Raw genomic sequence first — 24,064 nt, forward strand, 5'->3', positions numbered from 1 at the left:
TGATTTTAGTGCTTTTCTCTGGGATGTGCTGTTTGGTACCAGGTGAGTGTTTGAAACCACATAACTCTGAATCCACAAAATTAGTTGGGAGAAAATTATTGGTGAAAAAGCACAGTTTTTAAAAAACAAGCAAAACCCTTGCTTGTTTTAGAGACTTTAGCCTGAAGTTGATTCTTTCCCTCTATAAAGAGTGGATTGATTTATTCAAGTTAAGAACCAATACCAGAGCAGTGTAAAACTTCTTACCCTCCCCCCAAGCATGGCAAATAATTTTTCTGAAAAAAGAAATTGTTTGTCAATGAATTGTACCAGGCTGTGTGATGAACTATGGTCTTAGAATACTTGATGTTCACAGTATAAGGCTGAAAGGTAGCAGAATATCGAAATGCAGGCAGTTTTGTATAGTTTAAAATACCAACAAAGATAACTAAAGCCATTCAGAATACATCTTAATCTTTTTATTTATCAAAATTCACACACTGAGTTCTACAAAAACCCATGTAACAGTTTACTTCCATGTTTTTGGTGGTTTATATTAAATTGACCCTTGTATTCAAGTAGCAGGAAAACCATTCTAAACAGACAAACCATGATTAGTCTAAATTATCTTCAATATAAAATGTAGCATGACCCTGTAGTCTATCAAAATTCTCATAATTTAATTTCCATAAAAAAGCTAGAGGTGGTTTGTAATTAATTACAGTAGCAAAGTGCTGTGCATTTCCACATGAAGGATTCAGAACATTCATATGCACCTCTCAGAACGGTGGCATGAAGTTCTCTTGAGCTACAGTGGGAATCAGAGTGTTCTCCAACTCCTTCTGCTTCTGCAGGAGGCCCTGAAATAAATACAAATGTCAATGTTGTGTCTCCTCCCACAGCCTGAACCAGTGTATGTGGGGGCCTGAATATATGGATTGTTATGGAGAGTCCCTGTAAGATCTGTGTGTTGTAAGATCTGTGTGGGTCCCAGTTGCTCCAAACGAGCCACAGCTGCAGAGTCCTTGGCTGGGCAGCAGCTGTGGCTCGTGGAGGTAACTGGAATAAACAGGGGTGGGTGGAGAGCCCAGGAGCAGCCCCTCACAGGACAGGAAGAACTGTGCTGCAGGGAGGAACAGCTTCGTGGAAAACCAGTGAGAAGGTATGGACTTTGAGAATATAAGGTAACAACAGCATGGGACTTGTGAAATATGAACTACAATAATATGATTGCAACAAATGTAGCATCATTGTTTTTAACTATGAAACAATTTCCTTGTTAAGGCCTAATGGTTTTTAAGTTCAGAAAAAACAGTAAAGCCTCAGGGAAGAGGGAACTTCTACAGCAGCCCTTGATGTGTGACTGGAGTGGAAGGCAGGCCAGTTTCCAGGGATGACCATGCAGAGGAAAAAAGGACTTTTCCACTGTATGAAATGGAGCTTTCTCATCCCTTTGTGCACTGTCTCTGCATTTGCAGTAGTGTAGTGAATTCCTGAATGAAGCAGAACCCAAAACCCTGATGGGCATTGGCTTTCAGCCTTAACACAAACAATTCCCTTCAGAGCAAGGGCAGCAGGGCCACTGGAACCAGAGCAGTGTCTGACATTTCAGGAGACACAGAGAACTGCCAAAAGGTTCAAGGTTCTTGTAAGTACTGATGATGGAGAAACCCTGTCACAAAAAACCCTCCTGGATTCAGGTCATACATGATAGAACTATGACAAGTATGTGAATTAATTAAAAGTAAGTTTTTATTGATACATCTGGCCCCTTGCTCTCCATCTATCTTAGAGTTGTCAGAAATAATCTGATACCACAGAAGTTAGTTTTTTTAAAAAAACAAAAGGTAATTCTTTTTCTCGGGAGTTCCAAGGCCTTTCTCAAAGACAAGAGTTACAGGCTGCTGGCACAGCTCGGTGCAGACCTAATGCAAGGCAGCAGCTCCTGCAGCAATTGAGGCACAGATTCCTGGTGGCACCAAAGCAGCCTGCAAGGCTTCACTCTGGCTCCTTCTAAGGCAGCAGCTGCCTACTTTCAATCACTTGATGAATTGCTTTCTAATTAATCAACAGGATCTGCTTATTTCTATTAATGGGTCACTGCTTTCAGTCTCTGTGTCAATAATTAGTAGTTTTGCAGAGCATTTTTTGCATGTATAAGCATGTCACAAAACCAAGTTATAAAATAAACTGCCCTAAATAAACCAAGAGCTGAGGAACAAATAACCCTGAGAGCTGGCAGCTGAGTGTTTGCCACAGGGGTTGCCCAGGTACTGGGCAGGGGCTCAGCAATGGGAAATCCCTCCCCAGAGAGCCTGGGGTGTGTCCCCACCCAGCCATTGTCACCTGCAGCCCTGGCAGAGCTGCTGCCTCAGGAACAGTGGGGTGCTACTGACCTGGGGCTGAGTCCTCTTTGTTAAACTTTGTCCCTTCTTTTTCACAAATCATTCACTTTGCTCAGCTTATCCTCTGACTTTTGATTTCAGTGGGGAAAGAGAGTCTGTTGCTAGCTCCTGTACCTGCTGTGACCGAGGCACAGACAGAGATTTGCTGTCTGGTAGCAAATGCAGTGCCAGACTGACCCTCCCTCCTTCCCTGCTCAGCCAATCCCACCGGGACTGCACCAGCCCGGTGCATCCATCGCTGCCTCAGCCGGGAGTTCAGAGACTGAACACTGGCTGACATTATGGGACTGTTATGTGAATTTCCCCAAACAAAACAATGGCTAAATATGTTGTAAATACGGGTGTGTATGTACTCTGACACTATCAATCCACTCTATATATGTATATATAAATGCAGAAGAGCAAGACTAGATTATATTCTGAAACAGAAAACTCAGCTTTTTGTATATCAGACAAAATCCTGCACTGTTCATGCTTTCTCAGTCAAATAACTGAGGCAAAACAGGTGTCATCTGTACAGCAGGAGGATGGCTGACAAATACTGAGTTTGCTTTTTACATGTTAACAAGTAGCAGCTGTCTTGGAAGGATTTTCTAAGTTTTCATACTTCCAGTTTGCAAATTCCAGTCTTTTTCCAGGCCTGACTCGAGACCACCCCACCAACCCCACTGTTCTGTCCTAACCTGGGAACAGCAGAGAGGAAACCTCATTAACAAGGTTCTAGTGTTGTTAAAACTGTTCTGTTGAAACTGATACATTCTTTATGAACAGCCCTAACCACAGAAACCTGGCCACCAAACAAAGTCATTTCTCTTGGTTTCAAGTTTGCTCAGGCACTTCACTGTTTCACAGCTGATTTAAGGACTGAGGAGTCCATGCTCTCTCTCTAAGGACTGTCCAAAGATGGAAGCAACAGGTGAAAAACAAAATTAGTAAAATGGAACAAAAGTAGAGGACAGGGCCCAAAATATAAATCAAATTATGGAAATAGAATTAAAGATAATGATGTAATAATTTTTACTTCAGTATATCTCTATATATATACACACACATATATACACACACACATGCACAGTTAGCCAATAAATTTCTGCTTACCTGCCGTAATTTTGACAATCCTTTGAGAATTTCTTGTTGTCTCTCTCTGATTGTAACTGCATCAGGATTTAGAAGAGGATCTCTAACATGATCTGAGCTAAAAATCTGTTGTGGCATTTGGTATGAATCTAAAAGTAAATATATATCAAATCAGTTAATAAAACACTTTATTAATTTTCTTTTAATTTTGAAGCAGCAGATTTTGAAAGTTTATGAAAATCAGGGGTTGGTTGCTATTGAGATTATAATCTCTATTTTTAAATCAAACAACACTTAGATTCCTAAACTCCAATCTCTCTGCAGTAAAGCAAGAAAGTGCAGTCATACTTCATGAAAGGTAAACAAACAAAATATTGGTAACACATTTGTTGCTTTGCTGATTTTTTTAAAACTTGGTGGATTGATTTTTTTAATACCTGTGGTAAATAGGTATGATTCGTGCTGACAAAATTGAAACAGTAATTAATATTGACACAGTAATTAATATTTGGAAATAATGAAACAGTTAAAAGGTGTAATGCCAAGAAAGAAAGGGAGAGGAGGGGTTCCAACCCCCCCCCCTCCTTTCCTGCAGATGTTCAAGGCAGGAAAAAGCAAGAGATAACAGTTACTAAAAATTACCAGAAAGAAAGGAAAATCTGCTTGGGTCCCAGGAAAATGTTAATTATTTGAGATTTATTGCTTTGATGCTTAAATATAATATTATCTTATGTTATGTTAGTTTTGGCTTACATTGCACTGGCTTGGTGCGCATGTGTAGCCCAAAGGTGAATGAAAGGACATGGAGGAAGAGGAGAGACCTTCATCAGTGACGACCCCAAAGAGTGGTGGGGCGTGTGTGCTAAAGGTGGTGATGAGGGCAGGGGCAGAAGGGTGAGGAATGGAACATGGGAGGAGATGGCATTGACACATGGCATAACAGGGGAATTTCAGCTTGGCAAGCTCGTAGAGAGGCGCCAGGGCTCCAGGGACCCTGCACTCCGGACCCCGCACGGTTATTTCTGCTTCTGCACTATTACTGGAACCAAATTAGCCCTTATTTTAACCATATTTAAAGTGTATCCAATTTTATATATTTTAAGCTACTCAGTTAAAATTGCTGCTACCTTTAGTATTGTTTGGTTTTTTTGATGATGGGATAATTGGGCAAGTACAACACACCGAACAGGATTTGGTTGCGCAGCCTTTGTGTGCCCTGCTGTGACCCAGAGGTTGCTGCACAGCGCAATGAGCAGCAAACCCGAGGCAGGCAAAGCAGCGGCGCTGCAGGGCGCTCTCCCGCTCTCCCCGGGGCTGCCGTACCGTGCGTGTGCTGGGTCGAGGCCCGGCTCGGCGGTGCCTCCGGGGGCAGGCACAGAACCTCGCGGGTGCGCACGTAGGGCACGAAGCGCGCCCAGGGCGGGCTGGGGGGCGCGGCGGGGGCGCTGCTGCGCTGCGGGGCTGCCCGGGCGTTCTGCGCCCTCCCAGCCCGCTGCTCCAACACCGGGACGGGAGGAGCCGGCATCTGCCTTGGGTGTACCTGCAGTAACCTGTTCCTCACTGCTGGGACGGGTGGTGATTCAGATCTGCACGGAACAACTGAAGTTAGAAAAAAGCTCAAACAATACATCAGTAATGTGATTTTCTCAAATAACAGAGACTAAGAATCTTTGAAGGACAAGATTTTTGTTTATTTCTTCTGCTTTTATACCTGCAATCTGTATGTCTTTAAATTAGATGTATCTAAATTCTTTTTAAAAAATCAGGAAAGAAAAGCACATGCATTTCAGTAATAACGTATTCCTACATTTGATTAATGCAGAGTATTGACATACCTTTCTTCATTCAAGTGATTCTTATGAAATTTTTCTTCCTAGGAGAAAACCAAGAAAGTCAAAAGTAAAACAAAAAATCTCCATGTTTTTTATATTAAAAGCTTTGATTTTTCAGAGAAAGTTTGTTCTGAAATTCCAAAAGGACTTGTTTGACCTAGGTTCAGGAGAAAGGTATTGATCAAAGATTTGCATTTAAGAGACTTGTAGTGCCCATGAAATAAATCAACAAATTACGATTTTCTGAATTTGGCAGCTCTAAGCACTATCAAAAATATTATGTCGATTCCCCTGTCCTTGGAATGTAGGAATTTATAAACATGAAAGGTTCAATCCAGGACATTAAAGGAAAGGTCCAGTTTTGTTATTTGAATGTGTGAGAAAGTGAGGTGCTTATTGCATACTGATTGAACAAGTTATGGATATAGAGAGAGGGCAAGAGAGAAGCTAAAAATATATTTGATAGTATTTTCTTCAAAAGACTTTTTTCCAGCCACAAGCTCTACTGATATAGTGTGACTCCCCTAAGAAGGATGCATTTCTGTGGCAGTGGAGTACATCCTCAGTAATCCATATTCTTTGCACAAATAAACATTGTTTCCTTGAGCAGGTGCTGCTGTGCCTCACCTGTCAGCACAACACAATGATGGACAAAACGAGCAAGCCAGCGATGTCGCTGTGTCCTGCACACTGCTTGCATTTAAGCTCTCTGTTTACATCATGAATCAGTGTTAGTGAGCAAATGAAAAGGAATCAACACTTTGGAAGACTGAAATAACAGTAAAAACTCAAAAATCTGAATATGTTCTTTTGCTCCTGATGAGCAGAGTGCTGACATAAGGATGAGCAATAGGAGAATTTCACTGCTCCAGTTACAGAACTGAACTCCCACCCAGGTAACACTGTGAGGAACAAGAGTTTTAAAAGCAGGCCATTGTTCTCAGAGGGCAGACAGTGACCCACCTTTCTGCCTCTGTGGCCCTTCCTGTTCCCAGCTGTCTCTTCCCGGGGCGAGGCAGAGCTGGCTGAGTGCCCTCCCCTCCTGGCACTCAGCTGCCCGGGGCTGTTCCTCTCCAGCAGCTGCAGCAGCTCCATTTGCCGGCGCACCTTGTTCTCCTCCCTCTGCCTCTGCAGAGCCTTGGGGTACCTTTCTGAGGCTGGAATGTATCTTTTCCCAGGCTTGTTTATGTTCCAGTCAGGTCTTTTGCTGTATTTTTCTGAAGATTTAATGTGCCTTTCTTTTCTTGCATACTGCTCATATAGATCACTGTAAATACCACCAGTCCCTTTTCCTGGAAGTTTATTTTTATCCATATAATGCATTTCCTTCTGGTATTTTTTGCTGTTAGACATTTCTTTATATTCTATGGAAATATCAGGTGATTCACAACATGCAGTTCTTTCCTCAGCTGACTCTGTGTATGCTGAAGTATTAAAGCAATCTAAAAAAAAATAATTGTATTTTAACTCCAAGTCTGAGCTATTCAAATTACTTGGTTGACTTTTGTATATGTATCAATCTACTACTACTTATTTTATGTTTAAAATGGTTGCTACAGTTTGATAATCCTTTTTTTTCTGTGGAAGACAGATAGGACCCGTAGAAGTAAACTCAGTGAGGAAGGGATAAAACACAAAAGACTGGAGAACCAAAAAAATTTGGACCTATGTGGCTTGTGACCCTAAGCTGACACAGCATTTGTCTATGGGATTTGTAACCGGTAAGTAACAACTATACAGAAGTATCATTTATTTAGAAGAATAAATAGTGATAACACTGTGACACACTAACATGACTGTGTCAGTGCAAGTATTTCTTTCCAGCTTTATTCCCTGGGAGTGTCAGGGATGTGGCTCAGTGTGACTGAGGTGTGGGCTCTGTACCTGTCTGCACGGCCGTGTCCTTGCGCGGGGAGCGCTGCAGCCCAGGGGGGCTCCCCACGCCTGCAGGGAAATCAGCACTTGGTGCTGAAACGCCAGAATTACAGCTGCCAAACTCTGCATCACCTGAAAAGGGGTAGAGTTGTTCCATTTAGTAACCTGTGTTCAATTTAAACTATGCTACACAGTTATCAGACTGTTGTGGTTTAGAGCTCAAAGCAATACTGAGAACTGGGATCCAAATGCCAATGCTCTCCCTTTGCCACTGGAAATCTGACAGCACACAGGTCTGAATATTCCTGTGCATTCCTGCCAATAGCTCTGCATTTCTTCCTTTATGTAATACACTGTTTGAAACGTACTAAAACACAATATTCTCTATAGGAGTTAACACTTAGATTTGTTTGAAAGGTAAATAAATTGTAATGAAATTTGGTTTGTGACCCAAATTCAGACAAAAACCAAAAAAAACCCCACGCCAATCCCAGAAACAACTTGCTTTCAACCACCAAAGGAACAGGGAAACTGAGTGTGAGATTTATACTTGCCACCACCAAGACTGTTCTGAAGTTCTGAAAGGTCATGTGCCTTCTGAGCCAAGGCTGGAACGTGCTGGTCTTGTTTTGATCCCTGGGCTAACTCCTGAGCTTTCTCCATTGTCTGATAAAGCTCTTTGGCTTTAAGAGTTGCAAGTTCCTTTCATAAAAAAAGAAAAAGGGTAAATATGTGATTATTTGAGAATAAAATCAATTGGATTATTTAATGACCATATAATCCTCAAGGTTTATATGTATTTTATTTAGCGAAAGTATTTTTTTTCAAAACTAAAACTAGTTAAGTACAGTATGTAACCTATAATTTCTGTGATTATAAGTTCAGAACCTCTGCTGTACTAACAAAAGATCTTCAGTCTTAGCATTAAAAAATGAGCATTTATTTCCCTTCTAATAAATTCCTCTTTTTCTAGATGCCATCTGATGTCAGCCATCTGTGACTTCCTGTAACATGTGCTTTAATGAAATGAAAGGAGCCCAAATAAAAGTAACAAATCCCATCTTACTCCTACTTGCACAGCAAGGAGCCAGTGAAAGCTCCCCAGCAAATGTCAGGAGGTTACAGCTCCCTGACTCAGTGGGTTCAAGGTGCAGGAGACTGGGCCAAGGAAAATCTCATTTCCCAACTGTTGGTAGCAGCTGATCCCACTCCCTCCTGCTTTTGCAGTTGGAAAGAACAACTGGTGCTGTGACACCAAAGGAGCTGAGCAGTGACAGAGGATGGCTCTCCCCATGTTGAACCAGTCTGTTCAAGCATCTACAGGCAGATGCCACACAATTCCTTCCAGAAAATGCAGAGAAATCAGCAATCCACATTTCTGCAGGCTCTGGAGAAGACTGTTTCTGGAATCACCTTGTCTTATGGCACCATGGAATCTGCTACTGCTCCAAAGAGGAGGCAAACAGTAACAGCTCTGCTGTTCCAAAAGGAAGAATGAAACATCAGACCAAGTGTTTAACCTTCCACAGGGGTTAAAGGAGAAATAGAAATTCAAAATCTGTATTTACCAAAGGTAAAAACCTACCTTGGTTTAACTTTTATATGAAAGCACTGTGTAAAGCTCAGCAACAGCTATGCAGGGGAAAGATGGAGAACCTGACTGACTTTTAAAATGTCTTTTTCAGACTATATTCTAAGAAGTCTTGAATTCAGACTGAAAGCACATTCACCTGGATGAACTTCATGTTACTGAAGCACCTTAAAAGCATCAAGTTACCAATAACAAGAACTGGACCACATCCTTCAAGGTATTTTTTAATTTTAAATTTGTATTTTAAAATGGATGTTTCTGCACTATTTACAACTACATTTCTGGTTTTGCCAGTTCTTATAATTTCTCTTCCTGAAAAGGCCCTTGTTCAAAAAACCAATCTGGCTTATTCTCATATGGTGTTGTATATTTATTAAGCAACTCTACATTTTTGATAGTTTTCATTCTCAAAATGATGAGCAAAATTTTGCAAGTGAGGAACAAGAAGTACTTTCCTCAAAACTCACAGTATCTGCACTAAGATAATGCAAACCCCACCTCCTTTTGTTTTTGTTTCAGCATTTCTTCTTCAAACTGTTTCTGCAGTTGTGCTTTTTCTCGTGCCAGGCGCAGCTCTTCCTGTCGCTCTTCCCATTTTCTCTGCTCTTCCTCCAGTTGTTTCTGCTTCCGTTTTTCTTCCACCTGAGCCATTATTGCTTTCTGGCAGGATCAGGAAAGAAAAGGACAAAGTAAAAGATACAACATTAACATATTGTAAGGTATTTATTAATGTATTTTTGTATATGTGTAGGATTGGATTTGGACAAGTGAAAAAAAAATCTGAAGATAATTTAATTCAAACACTCCTGGTTTTGTTTCTGGAAAACCACCAGCCCAACTGAGCAGTCTGAAATACTCAGATAGAAAAAAAGGAGCTTTTTATGTTTTAGAAAATACTTTTTTTTTTTTCTTGTACAGAGATGAAGGTCTGATTTTCACCTTATTGGTGAAAAAGCTCCTGGTAATGCAGGAGTTTGATCCAGCAGAGTAACAGTGTGATCAGAACAGTCTCTACATTTATATTGAGACTTCTTCACACCGTGCTAGAGACACACATTGTTAGGGTGCCACAGAGGTCAGGTAAATGTTAGTGAGCTAGATAAAAAACTAAAGGTTCATGGAGTGGGAATCTGTAAATATCAGATTTCTCCTCCTTATAACAGTGGAGACTGAAGGAAAATGCACACAAACCTGCTAGAGCTCTAAGGATTGAACTGTACCTTTTTTTGAGGCAGGAGTTCAGTAACAGAAGTGCAATAATCTTGTGCAAATATTGAAAGAGAATTGTAGAGTCTGACTGAAGGAAATACTGCCAAACAATGCACATGTCATCTGAAGTGTAAAAGTCAAGTGCCTCCCTGGGTTCTGGTATTAAACCTCATGCTTTATTCATGAGACATTACCTTTCATCCTCTGTGTTATTAAACAAGGGTGAGGCTTTAACACCCAGGTGTACCTGATGTTCCAGCTGCTTCTGCCGCCTCCTGTCCCTCTCCTCAAGCTGGGCAGGGTCCAGCAGAGCCGTCATGGAACGCAGGAAACTGAACAGAGGGACATGTCAGTGGTTCTAATCATGAGAAAATAGTCCTTAAGCCTTCCTTAATTAGAATCAGTTAGGTTGCATTTTCATATTGAGGTTATTCTGTTAATTATAAGTTAATATATAAATTAATTCATAGATTAGGAAATCCTTTTCATTAAGTTATACGTAAGGCTATTTGCAGTAAATTTCATTAGTAAACATTGGCAGCACTTGTGTCTTTCAACAGTGAAATAACAGGTATTTGAAAAACAAAAGCCAAATGTATGGAAAGGATTTTTTCTTTTTTTTTTTTTTTTTTTCTGGGGAGGTACCATAAATGTACTGGCTGGGAAAACAATTACCCTTACAAAGCTCACTCACCTGACTCTCTGACTTTGTTCCAAAGCACCATTTTTAGCAGCTTTTTCTGCAGTTCCCATCTGTAAGGGCATGAGGTTTCCTAAAGCTGCAGGGGACAAAGGGTGAATGAAAGCAGTCGGGTCCTTGGGGTCAGGTGACAAGGACAGACTTTCAGGCTTTCTGTGCATTCCATTTAAGGGCTGTTGTGCATTAGCACCGAAGTGGTTCTTAAAAGAATCAAAATGCATTTCCCATCTGTCATGCTCTTCTGCCTAAACGAGTATCAAGCAACAACAACAAAAAACAACAACAAAAAAAAAAAAAAAGAAAAAGGAAAAGCATTCAGTTACACCGTGTCTGTAAAGTGTAAAAGGTGGTTAATAAAACAGACAGTACACATTTTGTACACCAGGAACATCTGAAAAGCTACCATGCAGACAGCAGTTAATTCCTTAAGTGAGAAGACAATTAAAAAGCAAGTCAAATCACAGATTATAATGCTGATCCATACCTGTGATAGTACAGGAATAAAATGTTTCTAAAATCATGGGATATTCAGGGGAGTTGGAAAGAAAGGTTGGGCCTGGAAGGCCCTGGGAAAATGTTAAACTTTACTGGATTATGTGAAACTGCACCTGTATAATCATTTAATGACTATGATAAATGATATGATTGTTGCATGATAAATGATGACTGTTAAATGTGATGATTGTTTGGTAATTGGATATAATTATTGTTTAATCGTAACAGGAATCATGAGAAATGATGTTTGGGGAGTTTGATGGAAATACAAGAATCCATGCTTGGATGAGATCAATGTATGCAATAGAACAATGTAAGTTTAACAATTAATGTGTAGTTATATAAGGATCAGGGTATAAAAACATGTTCATCCCAAACCCATGTTGGAGTCAGATTTGGGTCTGTACCCCTGACACCCAGAGCTCTTCAATAAAAGCACCTGAAAATTATCATTCTGTGATGATGTGTTCCTGAGCACTAACACCTGGTCAGCACAAACACATTGCTGCTGCATTTCCATGAAAAAAAAGGAAAAGGTGACTCCCTGGTGCCTGCAGCCCTCCTTCCACAGCACACCTACCCAATTAACAAGGCAGCTAATGAGGGAACATATCCCAGCTGTGTTCCCTTCACAGTTAAAAACTCGGTTTACAAAGGAAGCCTGATCCCCTCAGCAACTCAGGGGAAGACAAGACTTGTGTTGTGTGCAGGCCTGTAACCACCCCAGCAGCAAGGCTGGCTTTGGGGAGTAAGGAAAGGTAAGGTGATTTTCTTCCATATTCTCTGGAAAAGTGCTTGCTTTAAACTTTTTTTATAGCTGCATGACTCTGTATGTATATTAAAAAAAGTATTTCTAGAAACAGGATTTTGCTGTCACTGTGACACCTTGTACTCGGTTTCTCTTTTCTCATCCCTTGTAGTCCACACAAATTTTCTTTTTCCAAAGTGTCTAGCCATGGTCTCTACACCACCTTGCAAACCCAAGTGCTTCTACACGTGGTGGAAAAGAGAAAGAAACTACTACTGTTGGAAACAATATAACTTAGACACTTTTATTTTGTCTCTTAAGTTGGGCTTGACTTGACTTGGCCTTGGGGAAAGGAATTTTCTGGACGTTTTTAGGAGATGTAGCATTACCCTAAGGAGATGGGCTGAACACAGCAGCAGACTAGGAGCAGCCCAAAGATCCCAAAAAGAGAAAAGGCCATCAACGGAACATCAACAAAACATTAGTGGCCATCCAGAAAACATTTACTCTCAGATGCTGCCTTTGGCAGAATTGGAGACATCTGGTCAGAATGAAAATCTAATTAACACCGGAGGCAAGGAGATTAGAGTCCAGTGGGACTGACTATTGGGGTTTGCTCAACTCTAGCCCAATTAACTTAAAAACAGTGCATCCCTATGGGTTTTGACTGTAAAGTTTGGGGCAAAATCCTGCAAAAACATGTGTTTGGAACATTTTCCTTGGCACATCCTGGCCAGAAAATAAAGTAATGCCTGATTCTCTCTCACTTCAAATATAGTGAAAGAGGGTTTTATTTTCTCCTTGATTTTTGGTGATGCTGCCACTGTCTCCATCCCTGCAGCAAGCCCTGTAACACACCAGCCACTGGCTCAGTGTGAGTGCATCCTTATGGTGAAAACCTAGACGTGCTGCACAAAATTCCCTCTTTGTTGCTGTTAGCATTCAGAAACACATAATCATGAGAGTGATTATATGCAGGTGCTTTTATTGAACAGCTCTGGGTGTCAGGGGTACAAACCCAAATCTGACCCCCCCACCATGGGTTTGGGATGAACATGTTTTTATATTCTATTGTTATATAAATTTCATGTTAATTATTAAACTTATATTGTTCTATTTTATACATAGATTTCATCCAAGCATGGGCTCCTCATGGTCCCCCTCAAACTTCTAACATAGCTTCTCATGATTCTTCCTAAGATTAAACAATAATTGTTTAATTACTGAACAATCATCACATCTAACAATTATATCATTTACCATATACTGCTGCCACAGGTGCAATTTCACATGATCTGGCAAACACAAAGCCTCACATTTTCAGAGTCTATTTTTAACATTTTTCCAGGGCCCCACTAAGTCTAGCTTCTTTCTAATTCCCTGAATTTTATAATTTTAAACCTTTTACTATCATTGCCACTTCACTAATTTCATTTTTTATTTCTTAAAACAAAAATAGAGAAAGACTTCTCTAAACCACAGATACCTTTGATAAATTAAGTTTTTCTTCTAATTTTCGTAGTTTAGCTTCTTCCTTCTGCTTGTCCAACTCTTCAAGCCACTTCTTCTGTTGCTCACGTTTCAGAGCACTGAAAGGTCGCTCCTGTGGCACAGCTTCCTGAAATAAGATAACTGCTGGTTATTCTACAAAAAATTAAGTATCTTCTCTAGCTACATAATAAGGACTTGGCAGAAAGCTCTGCCTTCAGTGGGTGAGCAAAACTGGGCCTTTCCCTAGCACAGTAAAAGGATGTAACTTTGTAACTGTAGCAAGTATCTGACTGCTAATAGAAAGATGAATTCTGAATATTACTCTAACTTGAACTCCAGAAAACCCTACTTATTTGTATCATGAACAGAAATCCCTTTTTCTTCCTGTGGTTCACTGCTCAGTCTGTGTTCCAGGCAGATTCAGCACCACAATCTAATTAGCAGTGATCTGTCTGAAATTAAGGAGTTGCCATCTTCATTCTTCTGTTTCTGCCTAAGGGATCTCTGTACTATTTAACAAGCTCCAGTGGCACTGAGAGCTTCCAATGCCATCTGACAAAAACTCTCTTCAATCTCTGCCTACCAGCCATAATTTAAGACCTACTTCTTGAACCTTCTGCCATCAATATAATTTATTTTATATAGGTTCCCACTTCTCTATTTCTTCTGCACATACTTAAAAACTAATTAACACTGCATGTCACACCTCTAGTACTGTTCTTCACATCAGCCTGGAAGGAAGTGCTGTCTTCCAAGCATTGATATTTTGGTAAACATTCATTCAGACAAAGTTATTTATGCACAGCAAAAAGGTCTAAGGAATTCTCCTGGTTTAAAAGAACTTATTGAGACAAACATTTGCTGTTAATAAATAAGTAAAACTACCCTGCATACAGGTAAAGAGCTTACCCTGAAAGGCAAGGCTGTGCAAGTGGCAGCTGGGAAGTCAGAAGGAGTGGAATCAGAGGACTGCCCAGCTGGAGCTCCTGGAACACTCAGGGCAGCTCCATCAGCCTCTGTGGCTAAAGCAGCTGTACAGGCAGAGCTCTCAGTGCCATCAGCTGAGCCAGCTGGAAGCACTGCCTGCAAACAAAGGGACCATTTTAAGACTTATTCAGTTCACTTTTTTTGTTAACAAAATTATACTTCTAGAAGCTGCTGTTCATTAAAGCCTCAGCCCAAATTTGTAACTAAGCATTGTTTATCCACTATTTATCAATTATGCAGATTGAAACAAATTCTTTTAAGACAGAGTCAAAACTTTGCTAGGAATGCTGAATGTGCCATAAAAAAGTGCAAGTTGCTTTTGCTGAAAGAAATGATAGCAGATACAACCCTAACTTCTGTTTAAGAGCAATAATTTTCACTGGAGAAGTCTCTTGTGAGTATAATGCATTTATCTAACACACTGGTTTCAGAATCACAGCTTTTAAAAAGCTAGATGTCATATTGGCTATGCTCATTATGTAAGCAAGCAAATATATGTGACAGCTCATGAACAATGTATATCATTATATAGCCAGGAATTACATTTGAGACTGTTCCCTCAAACAGAACAAGAGAAGTTTTATACTTTTTAGTTAGGAATCTAAATGGAGGGACAGGAAAGGGTTGTTCCTGCTCTAAAGATCTTAAGCTGCAAAGTTATGACCTGGAGCAACAAGTAAGTGTGGACCAGGGAGCTGCAGCAATTCCTGCCCTGAGAAGGCTTAAAGCAGCACCAATATTGGATTCTAGAGGATTTGTACAGAAAATAAAATCTGTGAATTAGAAATTAAACTGTTCTGCAACAGTGCTGTGGAAACTGTGTTCTTACCTGGTCTGGGTCAGGAGTTTCCACTTTAGGGGTTTTCTTACTGCCAAGATTTGCCCAGAAATAACCCACCTCACCCTCCAGAGTTTCTTTCAGCTTCTTCTTCAGTGCTACCTGTTCATCTTAAACAAACAAAATCAGGCTCTTACTAGAATTCCTATTGCAAACATTTAATAGTTTAAAAAAAATAAAAAAGCAATGCAGGTCTTCCCTGTCACTTGGACTGTGAAATGGACACAAGGGTTGTCACCCATCAGTCTGACCAATCCCCAGGACCTTGCTCTGTAGAGCAAAGGGGGCATCTGCCCAGGGATGCAGAGGTAACTGGGGAGTCTCTCTGGGGACACTAAAAAACACTGGAGTAACAATTTCCCAGGGAAAACCAGCAAATAACCAAGTATATGAACTCTCTCTGTTTTGTTACATCAGCCTTGAGCTACTTTAGTATTATGAAAACCAACAGAGCCATAATGGAAGCTACTGACAATGCAGAATTAAACCTTGAAACCAAATGGTCTAAATCCAATTTCAAACCAAAACACAGCACTCCTCCATGTGCATCATAAATAGCTTAATTTGTCAGAGACAGTTTACTACTGTATTTAGCAGCTTTTGTTTCCTCCAGAGATTCCCCTTGATTGGTGATGGGGCTGGACTGGAAACACTCTCAAGTTCAAATTGCAGTTTCATACACTCAGTCATGCTGAGTGCTGATGCTGTTCCCATTAAAAACCAAATGAATTTTTTAATGATAATGGCTGTCAATTACTGTCAGAATGTGACAAAACTGCTGGCATGTAGCACCTAAAATACAAAGTATAACAATATATTTGAGATAATATTTAATTGGCAATGAAGTTTCTTGCAAGAATTTATAATCTTTGGATAAACTTTTGAAATTCAAGAATCTTAACCTGTCTTGGAGATTTATTATTTAATTTTCAATTTACAGCAACTGTACTGATCTAGGTAAATTTAAAAGGGCATAAGGAATACCAAATTTCTTGGCATGCTGAGTGTAATAAAAGATCTATCAAAAATGTATTTTATACATCATAAATACCTAATTCCTTCTTCCATTGGGCCTTTTTAAGTTCCAATAAGGCTCTCTCCCCTTCTCTTTCACCCAAGGTACTAAACAAGTCAGCAGGTTTCCATGAATCCTTTCTAGAGAAAAGGAAGAAGGGGGAAGATTTTTATCTAGAAAGCTGATGTGTTAAAATTTTAGAGGTAACTTTTAAATTAGTATTTATAAAAGATATTTGTTATTAAGAACATGGGATATGAACCTTTATTGGAGACACAATTTTTGTACACAGTAATACAAATGTACCTACATAACATTCTGTCCTGGCTGTGGATGTGCTTCTTGTTTCCTGCCTGAATCAGAGTTTGCTTCATCTGGAACTGGGGACACTTCACAATCTTTCTGGAGTGATGCTATAACATTTTCCTCTGATGCCTCATTAGTAGCTGTAATAGAACATAAATACATAAAAATGTATATATAGCCACTAAACTTGCTTCAGCTTTGAGTAAATACTCTGAAAGCAGGAGAAGCTTGCAGATTCCCCACCATTTAACAAAAGTGGTTTCAGCCCTGCTTATACAGTTAAGGCACGTAAGTTAGACCTTCACAGGGTATTTTTCAAATGCTAGATGTAGTAATCACTTATTCTTGGAAAGAGCTCAGGGTTTGGGACTCTAATCCATTGCAGGATGTCTTGTCTTGGTGCAAATATTGACCCCCTGCACACACCCACCAACAGGAGGAAGGATGCATTAAAGGAAGATAAGCAACAGTTCTTACACTTCTGAGTGTGAGAACTGGCGAGGGGAAAAGAAAAATACTATTCACCATTAACACAAATCCAACTTTGGCCACAGAAAAATGGCAGAACTGCTCCTGAGATACAGAAGAAGGCCTGAACTCCTCACAAGCCAGAAGGGCCCTTCTCCTTGGGCAGTGGTACAGTGCAGTTCTTTTTCCCCCCAGTGTAAAATGGTTTTTATTTTGCATGGAACCGTGACAATGCTTCTTGCTGGTTTGCTCTTCAGAATACTGGAAATGTAACAATCCATCTTTTTTACTGTGATCATTCTGAAATGCTTGGTTCTCACAGTAACAATGTCACATTCATAATGGCAAATGGTGTTTTGTCTGAGACCATCCAACCTAAGTGGAACATCTCTACAATGTGCAAATAACCTGAAATTATCAACTCCAAGTTAAGCTTTCCCATTTTGCTCTGTTTCCATGGAACAAATGCATCCAATGCCTGGTATCTTACCCATTTCCTCTTGCTTTTCATTATGAGTCTCAGAGATGCTTCTTCCTTCTTTAACAATCATCAAAATCTGTTGAAGCTGTGCTTGTGTTAAACACACCAAACTTTTTAAGTCTTCAGCTGATACATGTGGGGCTTGAGGTTTGTGTTTAGTTTTTTTCACAGTACTAGGATCCTCTGAATCAGGATATCTGTTTGTCTTATCTCTTTGGAAAATCAAAGAGTAACTTTTAGTTGTGGCTTCATGCGAGGAGTGTTTATTAACTTGCAGTTTTTCACCTTTTGTCATTGATAAACTTGATTCACTCCTTGGTTTTGTTAAATTTTCCTGCTTGATACAAGCATTTTGTGTTGGCCTCAAGATGAGTCCAGTGTGCTTTATTCTCAATGCCTGTTTGGGTGCTCTGGCTTTATTACCCATCTGTTAAAGCAAAAAGATTTCACCATCTATTAAATAAGGGAAAAAATTGTATTTGTAACAAATGAAAACAAGATTGAAGCAATAAAGAAAATAAGTGTCATTTTTCTTTTCTGCTCCATCAGTAGTAACTCTGTATAAGCTAATGAAACATCTTCACAAGTACCAGGAAAACTTTGGAAGAGGACACAGCACCTGAATTTGAGTATTTCAAAATGACAGTATGAATAACAACCTAATGTAGCCTGACATTTAAAAGAATTAACAAGCATTAATTCTGCTTTACTTCGGTGTTTCTGAATGGGAACAGGTGTTTCCTGGCTCCACACAGGTACATGTTTTCATCACACAGCCAGCAGTATTTCAGTCCTCATTCTGCCCTCTGAACTAAGTTTCATTCTTTCCAAGGTCTTTGGTGCAAACTTGTAATTATTTCCTGTCTGTTGGGACCTTTTCCTGCTCTTTATCCTTCCCAAACCCACCCCATTGCAGTTTACTCAGACCAAACTTGAAATTAAACACACTTCAGATCTTTATTTTACCAGAATTCCTTTAAGGGCTCTGAAAGTTCTGATTTAGATGAGTATTCCCTCTGCTGCTCTAACTCTTGGCCAAGGAAACTAATGCATTTTGAAAGGTAAAAATAGTCACAAAACTTTGTATTCATCCTTTTGAACAGCTATTATAAACCTGAGAAATAACAGAATATCTCAAGTTACAAGAGACTCATAAGCACATATTTCTCTTTCATAAATACAATTGTTTCCAAGTATTTATACAGTTCAATTTCTCAAATTTTCTGTTAACAAATAGTGAATTTGTGTGTTCTAAAAATTTTACACTTACCTTCATGGCAGGCTTTGATTTATCTTTTGGGAAACAAACACAAACATATGAAAGTATTTAATAACAACTTGTCCCTGAAAAACAATCTTGAGAAATTAGTAAAACATTATATTCATCTGATTTTTGTAAATCAGGGGGAAAATACTTTTCCCATGCTATCTGCCCTGACTATGTAGAACAGTTAGGAAAATAGACTTGTACAGAAATGTATGTCTGACAAAGTTGAAATTTATTGCAGAGACATATGTCTGACAAATCACAGAAATAGAATTTATTGACACTTATACTGGAAAATAATTATCTCAGATGGTAGTAGTGAGATTTAGCCTAAATAAACTGCTTACTGAAATTTAAAAATGTTTACCACAAATACTGAAGCTGCCTTAAAAACACGATTGTAATGATGTCATGCTGTGTAAATTAAGGTGTTATTAAGCCTCTTTTATCCTGGCAAGTAACCTGCTATAAAGTTACAGGAATTACCATCAAGTTATGCCAGTTGATACACAATAGCACTTAACTTTTTATTTTAATGCCAAGCTAAGCAGTGGAGACTGTTTGCCAGCTGTTCCCTGGTGCACAGAATATTCACAATTCATCATCAACCTACTGCTGAGAATCGAGCTGCTGAGGACTTATAAATAACAATGCACAAACATGCTTCCTAAACTCAAAAATATTTCAGGAAGGCTGGGCTTTATGTCTCTTGGATATTAGGTTTAACTTCAAGAAGCTTTAAAGATTAAATTTAAAAAAATACCAGAAGAAGCTAAAATTAGCCTAGGCTTTCCATCCAGCACTTCAGTTTCGAGCTTCAGTCCATCGCTGCAAAACGAGAGAGAGAGAGAGGAATCTGAAATATGAAGTAATCTGATCATGGTAAGAATTGAACATTCATAACAAGAACAATTACTGTTATTCCAGATGGTCCTTCACATCCCAAGCCATGTTTTGAGAAGTTACTTAAAACAAAGAAATCAGCATGTCTTGAAGAAGGTGTAGTTTTATTGATACTGAAAAAACGACTACAGCTTTGCTTGTTGCAAAGTAGATCTTTAACACTAAAGGTGCCGCTCTATATCGTTATACAGTGCAATACACCTCAAGAATTGAATGATCCAACAATATAAATCACAAATCGCTAACCAAGCCTCCCGGAAGGCCAGCGCTGATCACAAAGCAGGGCTGTATTCTGGAAAGAGCCTTTGGTTGTGCTTCCATGCTCAACAATTCACCTTTGCAAGCGGAACAAGCGCTGTTAGAAGCGTTTGGGAGCATTGAAAAACGTGGCAGTGTCAATTCCCAGCTGCCTTCCTTTGCTCCGTGCGCTGGGACAATCCGACGTGACCATAAGCGCTCCAAATACCGCTTTGTCCTCCCATTTCATTATAAAACGTTAACAACGAAAAAACCCAGCGCAGCTCGGGCTCGCACGCAGCTTTGCGAGGGGCACCTCAGAACGGGGCACTGCGGTGAGCGGGGCCCGGCACGGCCCGCTCTGCGCCGGGGGTGCGGAACGCTCCAACGCACCGCTCTAAGGGACGCTGTCCCGGGCACCGCACCCCGGCTCCGCGCCCGGAGCCCGTCCCGAGGCCCTCCCACGGGAAGGGTCGCTGGCCCCCAGCTCTGTCCCGCAGATCGCTCCTGCTCCCTCAGCCGCACGGCACTGCGCGTCCCGGCGCGGAACCAATGCGTTCCGCGGAGCCACGCCCGTCCCTCCCCGAACAGCCGCGTCCCGCCCGGCCCGGCCCGCTCCGCCCGGTCCCGCTCGTTCCTTACCCCAGGTTCATGGCGCTGCCCGGCGGCCGCGGAGCTCCGCGGAGCACCGAGCATCGCCCGCCCTCAGCTCCGCGCCCCGCTGAAGGAGCCGCGCGCCGATTGGCTGCCCGCGGAGTGCCGCCACCAATGGGCACCCGCAGCACTGCGGGGCGGCGCGGCCGGGAGCGCTGGGAGATGGAGTCCAGCACAGCCCCCGGCCCGGAGCGCCGGGGACCGGTCCTGTACCTGCCTGTCCCAGGGGATGGGGTATCTCAGCCCGGCCGAGGGTGCGAAGCAATTGCCGGGCGATTATCCCCGGCCTCGAGCAGCTGTGGAGGAAGGAGGGGAAGCAGAGGAACGAGGGGCGGGCGGGGGGGTCAGAAGATCGGTGTGGGGACGGTCCGAGCCGGCCGCTGCCTCCGCAGTGGCCGCGCTGCGGGGGAGAGCGGCGGCTGCTCGCTCGCAATTTCATTTCATTGCATTGCATTGCATTGCATTGCATTTCAGTTTTCTTTATTGGTTTATTTTCTGGTGTGGTTTGGGCAAAGCGGACAAGGTAGGAGAGGGGCGAGAGGCTGAAGGGGGAGGCTGAGGGTGGCACGGCGCTCTCGGGTGTCCCGGCACTGCCGGGGGAGCGGCGGCTGCACGGTCCCGTCCAGAGAGGAGAGAGGGGCAGGGAAGGGAGAGCCGGGGCAGCCGAGCTGGGAGAGCCGGGACACGGCCCCCGGGACACTGCCAGGCGGACACTGCCCGGGGGACACTGGCCGGGGCCGGAGCGGAGGCCGGGAGCTCCCAGCGGAGCCGTGTCCCGGTAGGAGCCCTCCCGTCCCGTCCCTGCCGTGTCCCGGGGCGATTTCTGCATCCCGCTCCTGCCGAGCCGTAGATTGAGCACTGCTGTTGTGTGGGTACAGCTTCTGGAATAATGGGACCCTTAAATCTCCAAATCAAGTGAATCTACGTTTTTCAAAGGAGCATTTGGTAGTGTTAAAGAATATAGTGAGATTGAATAAAATGCTTCGGAGCCCGTTGAGTTATTTTACTATTCGAGATGGCATTTAGGCTTGTGCTTAAGGCCAAATGCTTACTGAATTCTGTTATTTCAAAGGAGGTTAAGACCTCTAGATCTGTCTGGAATAGTGTTGCTTCTAGCTGTGGTTGGCAAGACCTTTGTCTTGCCGAAGGTACCAGAGATAGAGGGAGACGTCCTCTGGTGTGTTCTCCAGCTGATGGTAAGAGAAGTGCTGCCCTTGGGAGGCTGCAGAGGAAACGAAGCAATAATAGAGAAATAGACAGTTGAGGTGGAGTTTATTGTGTGCACAAAATCTCTGAACTGCTTTGCTTGTATTTCTGTAAAATTATCACTTATCAGACAAAATCACTTCATTTTTTTTCCCCCCTCCAAATATTGCTTGGCAGCTTATTGTTTGGTACTTTCTATAGATCAGCTAAGAAGTCTTTGAAACTTTCATTTAGGGACTAGGACAAGGGAAGGAAAGAAAAGAAAGCCTGGAGTTTTTCATAATAGTGCGCTGCTTATGAAGTCCTGTGAAGCACAGAACATACAAGATGGGTGATAAAAGCAGTGAGATTTCATCCCCTGCTTCACAATGGATTCCCTAAATTAATAGATTTCCATTATACTTGCAGAATTTTAAATAATATAGCCAACAAGACCTGGCTCCTGCTTTTTGTTGGAAACAGCAGGTGGCAATATAATTTCAAGCATCTTTTCAAAACTTTCTCATAGAGAAAATCATCTTATAAGGACTATAAAACAAATTTCACAGTCCATTTATATTTCTTTTTCTTTTAATATTTTGTTAATTATTAGTTGTTCCAGGCAAGTGATATGTTCTTTCAAAAAGCTGATAGTTGACTAGTGGTTTCAGAACTTGGGTAAAAACCAGTTGTGTTCTTTGTAGACAAATAAGACTATCTACAATACTTGTCCTGCATATGTGGAACTGGATCTTTCAAAACTGGCAAGTCTTTCAGGCATTTGATAAAATATTACGCAAAATAAAATTATTTAGGCAAATAAGCAGATTGTAAATTGTGTAAAAGGACTTCCTACATGGTAAAAAAAATTATTGATTCCATACTACACACTTGGCTGAATGTTATGAGGGCCAGATAAGTTCTTTTTTACTTTCAGACTGCCTTGGGAATGTCCTGTGTCATTCCCGCATTAAGAGGCCAAAGTCTAAAAATATCCAAAGTCCCTTAACAAAGCTGCAGTTTCACAACCAGCATTCCCAAGTCTTTGATTTATCATTCTAGAGGACTGAATAAAAATGCTTTCAGGCTACATGCATCTCTCTAAGGCTCATGAAACACTATACAAGCACTTCAATCACTCATTAATTAAACTTTTGAATAGCTCATATAAGCCAGGTAAGAGGATGAGATTTCAGTGGGAGGTAGGTGTTATGAAAGCCCCATCAGGTGTCTGTCTTGATCTCCAGACACATAAATACCATTAATATCTGGTTATAACTGACTTAAGAGAACAAGTCACATTGATTTTCAATCACTTCCTCATGAGAACCCCACTCAGAATGGTTGTATCTCTTTTCTAGGTGGATAAATGGATTGGCACAATGATTAAATTCAGCACAGTCAGTGATGCCTTGTGGAAGCTGGAGCAACGAACTTTGGCTTGGAATTCAGTTTGCAAATGTATTTACAATGCAAATGCAGCTGAGAGGGTCCCCCAAGAATACATTTCTTTGGGGCTTGCATATGGAATGTAGCCAGATTTGTATTTGGCATTGTTGCTGCATGAGCAAGTGTTTTTTTTAAATAGTTGAATATTGCTAGTGTGGTTTGAGTCCATTAATTTCTGGTTTTTAACTTACTTTTGGAGGAGGGGATTCTAAACCTTTTCAGAACAATATAACTTTCATAGAAAGTGTATCCTTATACCCTACAATATCAGAAATCAGATTTCAGGGCAGAAATCATTATCCTTCCTCTTAATACTTTTATGTAGTTTCTGTACCCAGCCATTGCAGTAAAGGAAATCAGGAGTGTCCTTAAAGTTTCAAATTCATTTGTAGCTTTCAGGACTTCTGGAGTTAAATGGGAAACCTAAACAGCTTTGGCCTTGCTTCCAATACATTTTAGATAATGCAAATGGAAGTTTTTAGACTTGTTTCCTTGATTGCTTCCTGCGAAAGCAACACGATGAAGAGTAACTATCAACTGAATGCAATCAAATGCTAGCATGAGATGGTGTTAATCTTTAGCCAGCAGGCACTTGATGATTAATGGAATGAACGTGTGATCTGTGTGCCAAATAAACTGAGTGTTGAAATTAAAAAAAAAGTTTTTCTTTAAAGAAAATAATTTGCTTTTGGATACTCGAATTGATACAGGACTGCGTGTTCTGATTCTAAACTATAATTCCAAACAGGGGCTTATGTGATGTCCATAAACTAGTCCTTATATCTGATGTCATAGATTACTACATACTGAGAAGTTTATGAACAGTAGAATATTTCTAAAATATATTTCTCTGTAGCAGAGGAATTCAGTTT

At 41.0% G+C, this 24,064-nt stretch overlaps 1 protein-coding gene and 1 long non-coding RNA gene across 2 annotated transcripts; one reads left to right on the forward strand and one right to left on the reverse strand.

Moving 5' to 3' along the window:
- Positions 1-456: 456 nt before the first annotated feature.
- On the reverse strand, positions 457-20,614 carry CCDC66 (coiled-coil domain containing 66). The gene is made up of 19 exons (XM_064723797.1): positions 20,547-20,614; positions 19,528-19,592; positions 18,768-18,790; positions 17,507-17,924; positions 16,553-16,688; positions 16,279-16,382; positions 15,219-15,337; positions 14,312-14,485; positions 13,398-13,529; positions 10,663-10,913; positions 10,216-10,300; positions 9,258-9,419; positions 7,723-7,870; positions 7,178-7,300; positions 6,257-6,735; positions 5,297-5,334; positions 4,785-5,047; positions 3,483-3,610; positions 457-839 (listed from the first exon to the last, which is right to left on the reverse strand). Exons 1-19 carry the CDS (start codon positions 20,555-20,557, stop codon positions 759-761), a joined length of 2,940 nt encoding a protein of 979 aa, XP_064579867.1. The 5' UTR covers positions 20,558-20,614; the 3' UTR covers positions 457-758.
- Positions 1,091-9,333, forward strand: LOC135453104 (uncharacterized). Its single transcript, XR_010441771.1, has 4 exons — positions 1,091-1,141; positions 6,885-7,014; positions 8,142-8,741; positions 8,854-9,333. It is a non-coding gene; the product is annotated as an uncharacterized LOC135453104 (long non-coding RNA).
- Positions 20,615-24,064: the final 3,450 nt, after the last annotated feature.

Source organism: Zonotrichia leucophrys, chromosome 12 (assembly GCF_028769735.1).
Source record: "Zonotrichia leucophrys gambelii isolate GWCS_2022_RI chromosome 12, RI_Zleu_2.0, whole genome shotgun sequence".
NCBI classification, from domain to species: domain Eukaryota; kingdom Metazoa; phylum Chordata; class Aves; order Passeriformes; family Passerellidae; genus Zonotrichia; species Zonotrichia leucophrys.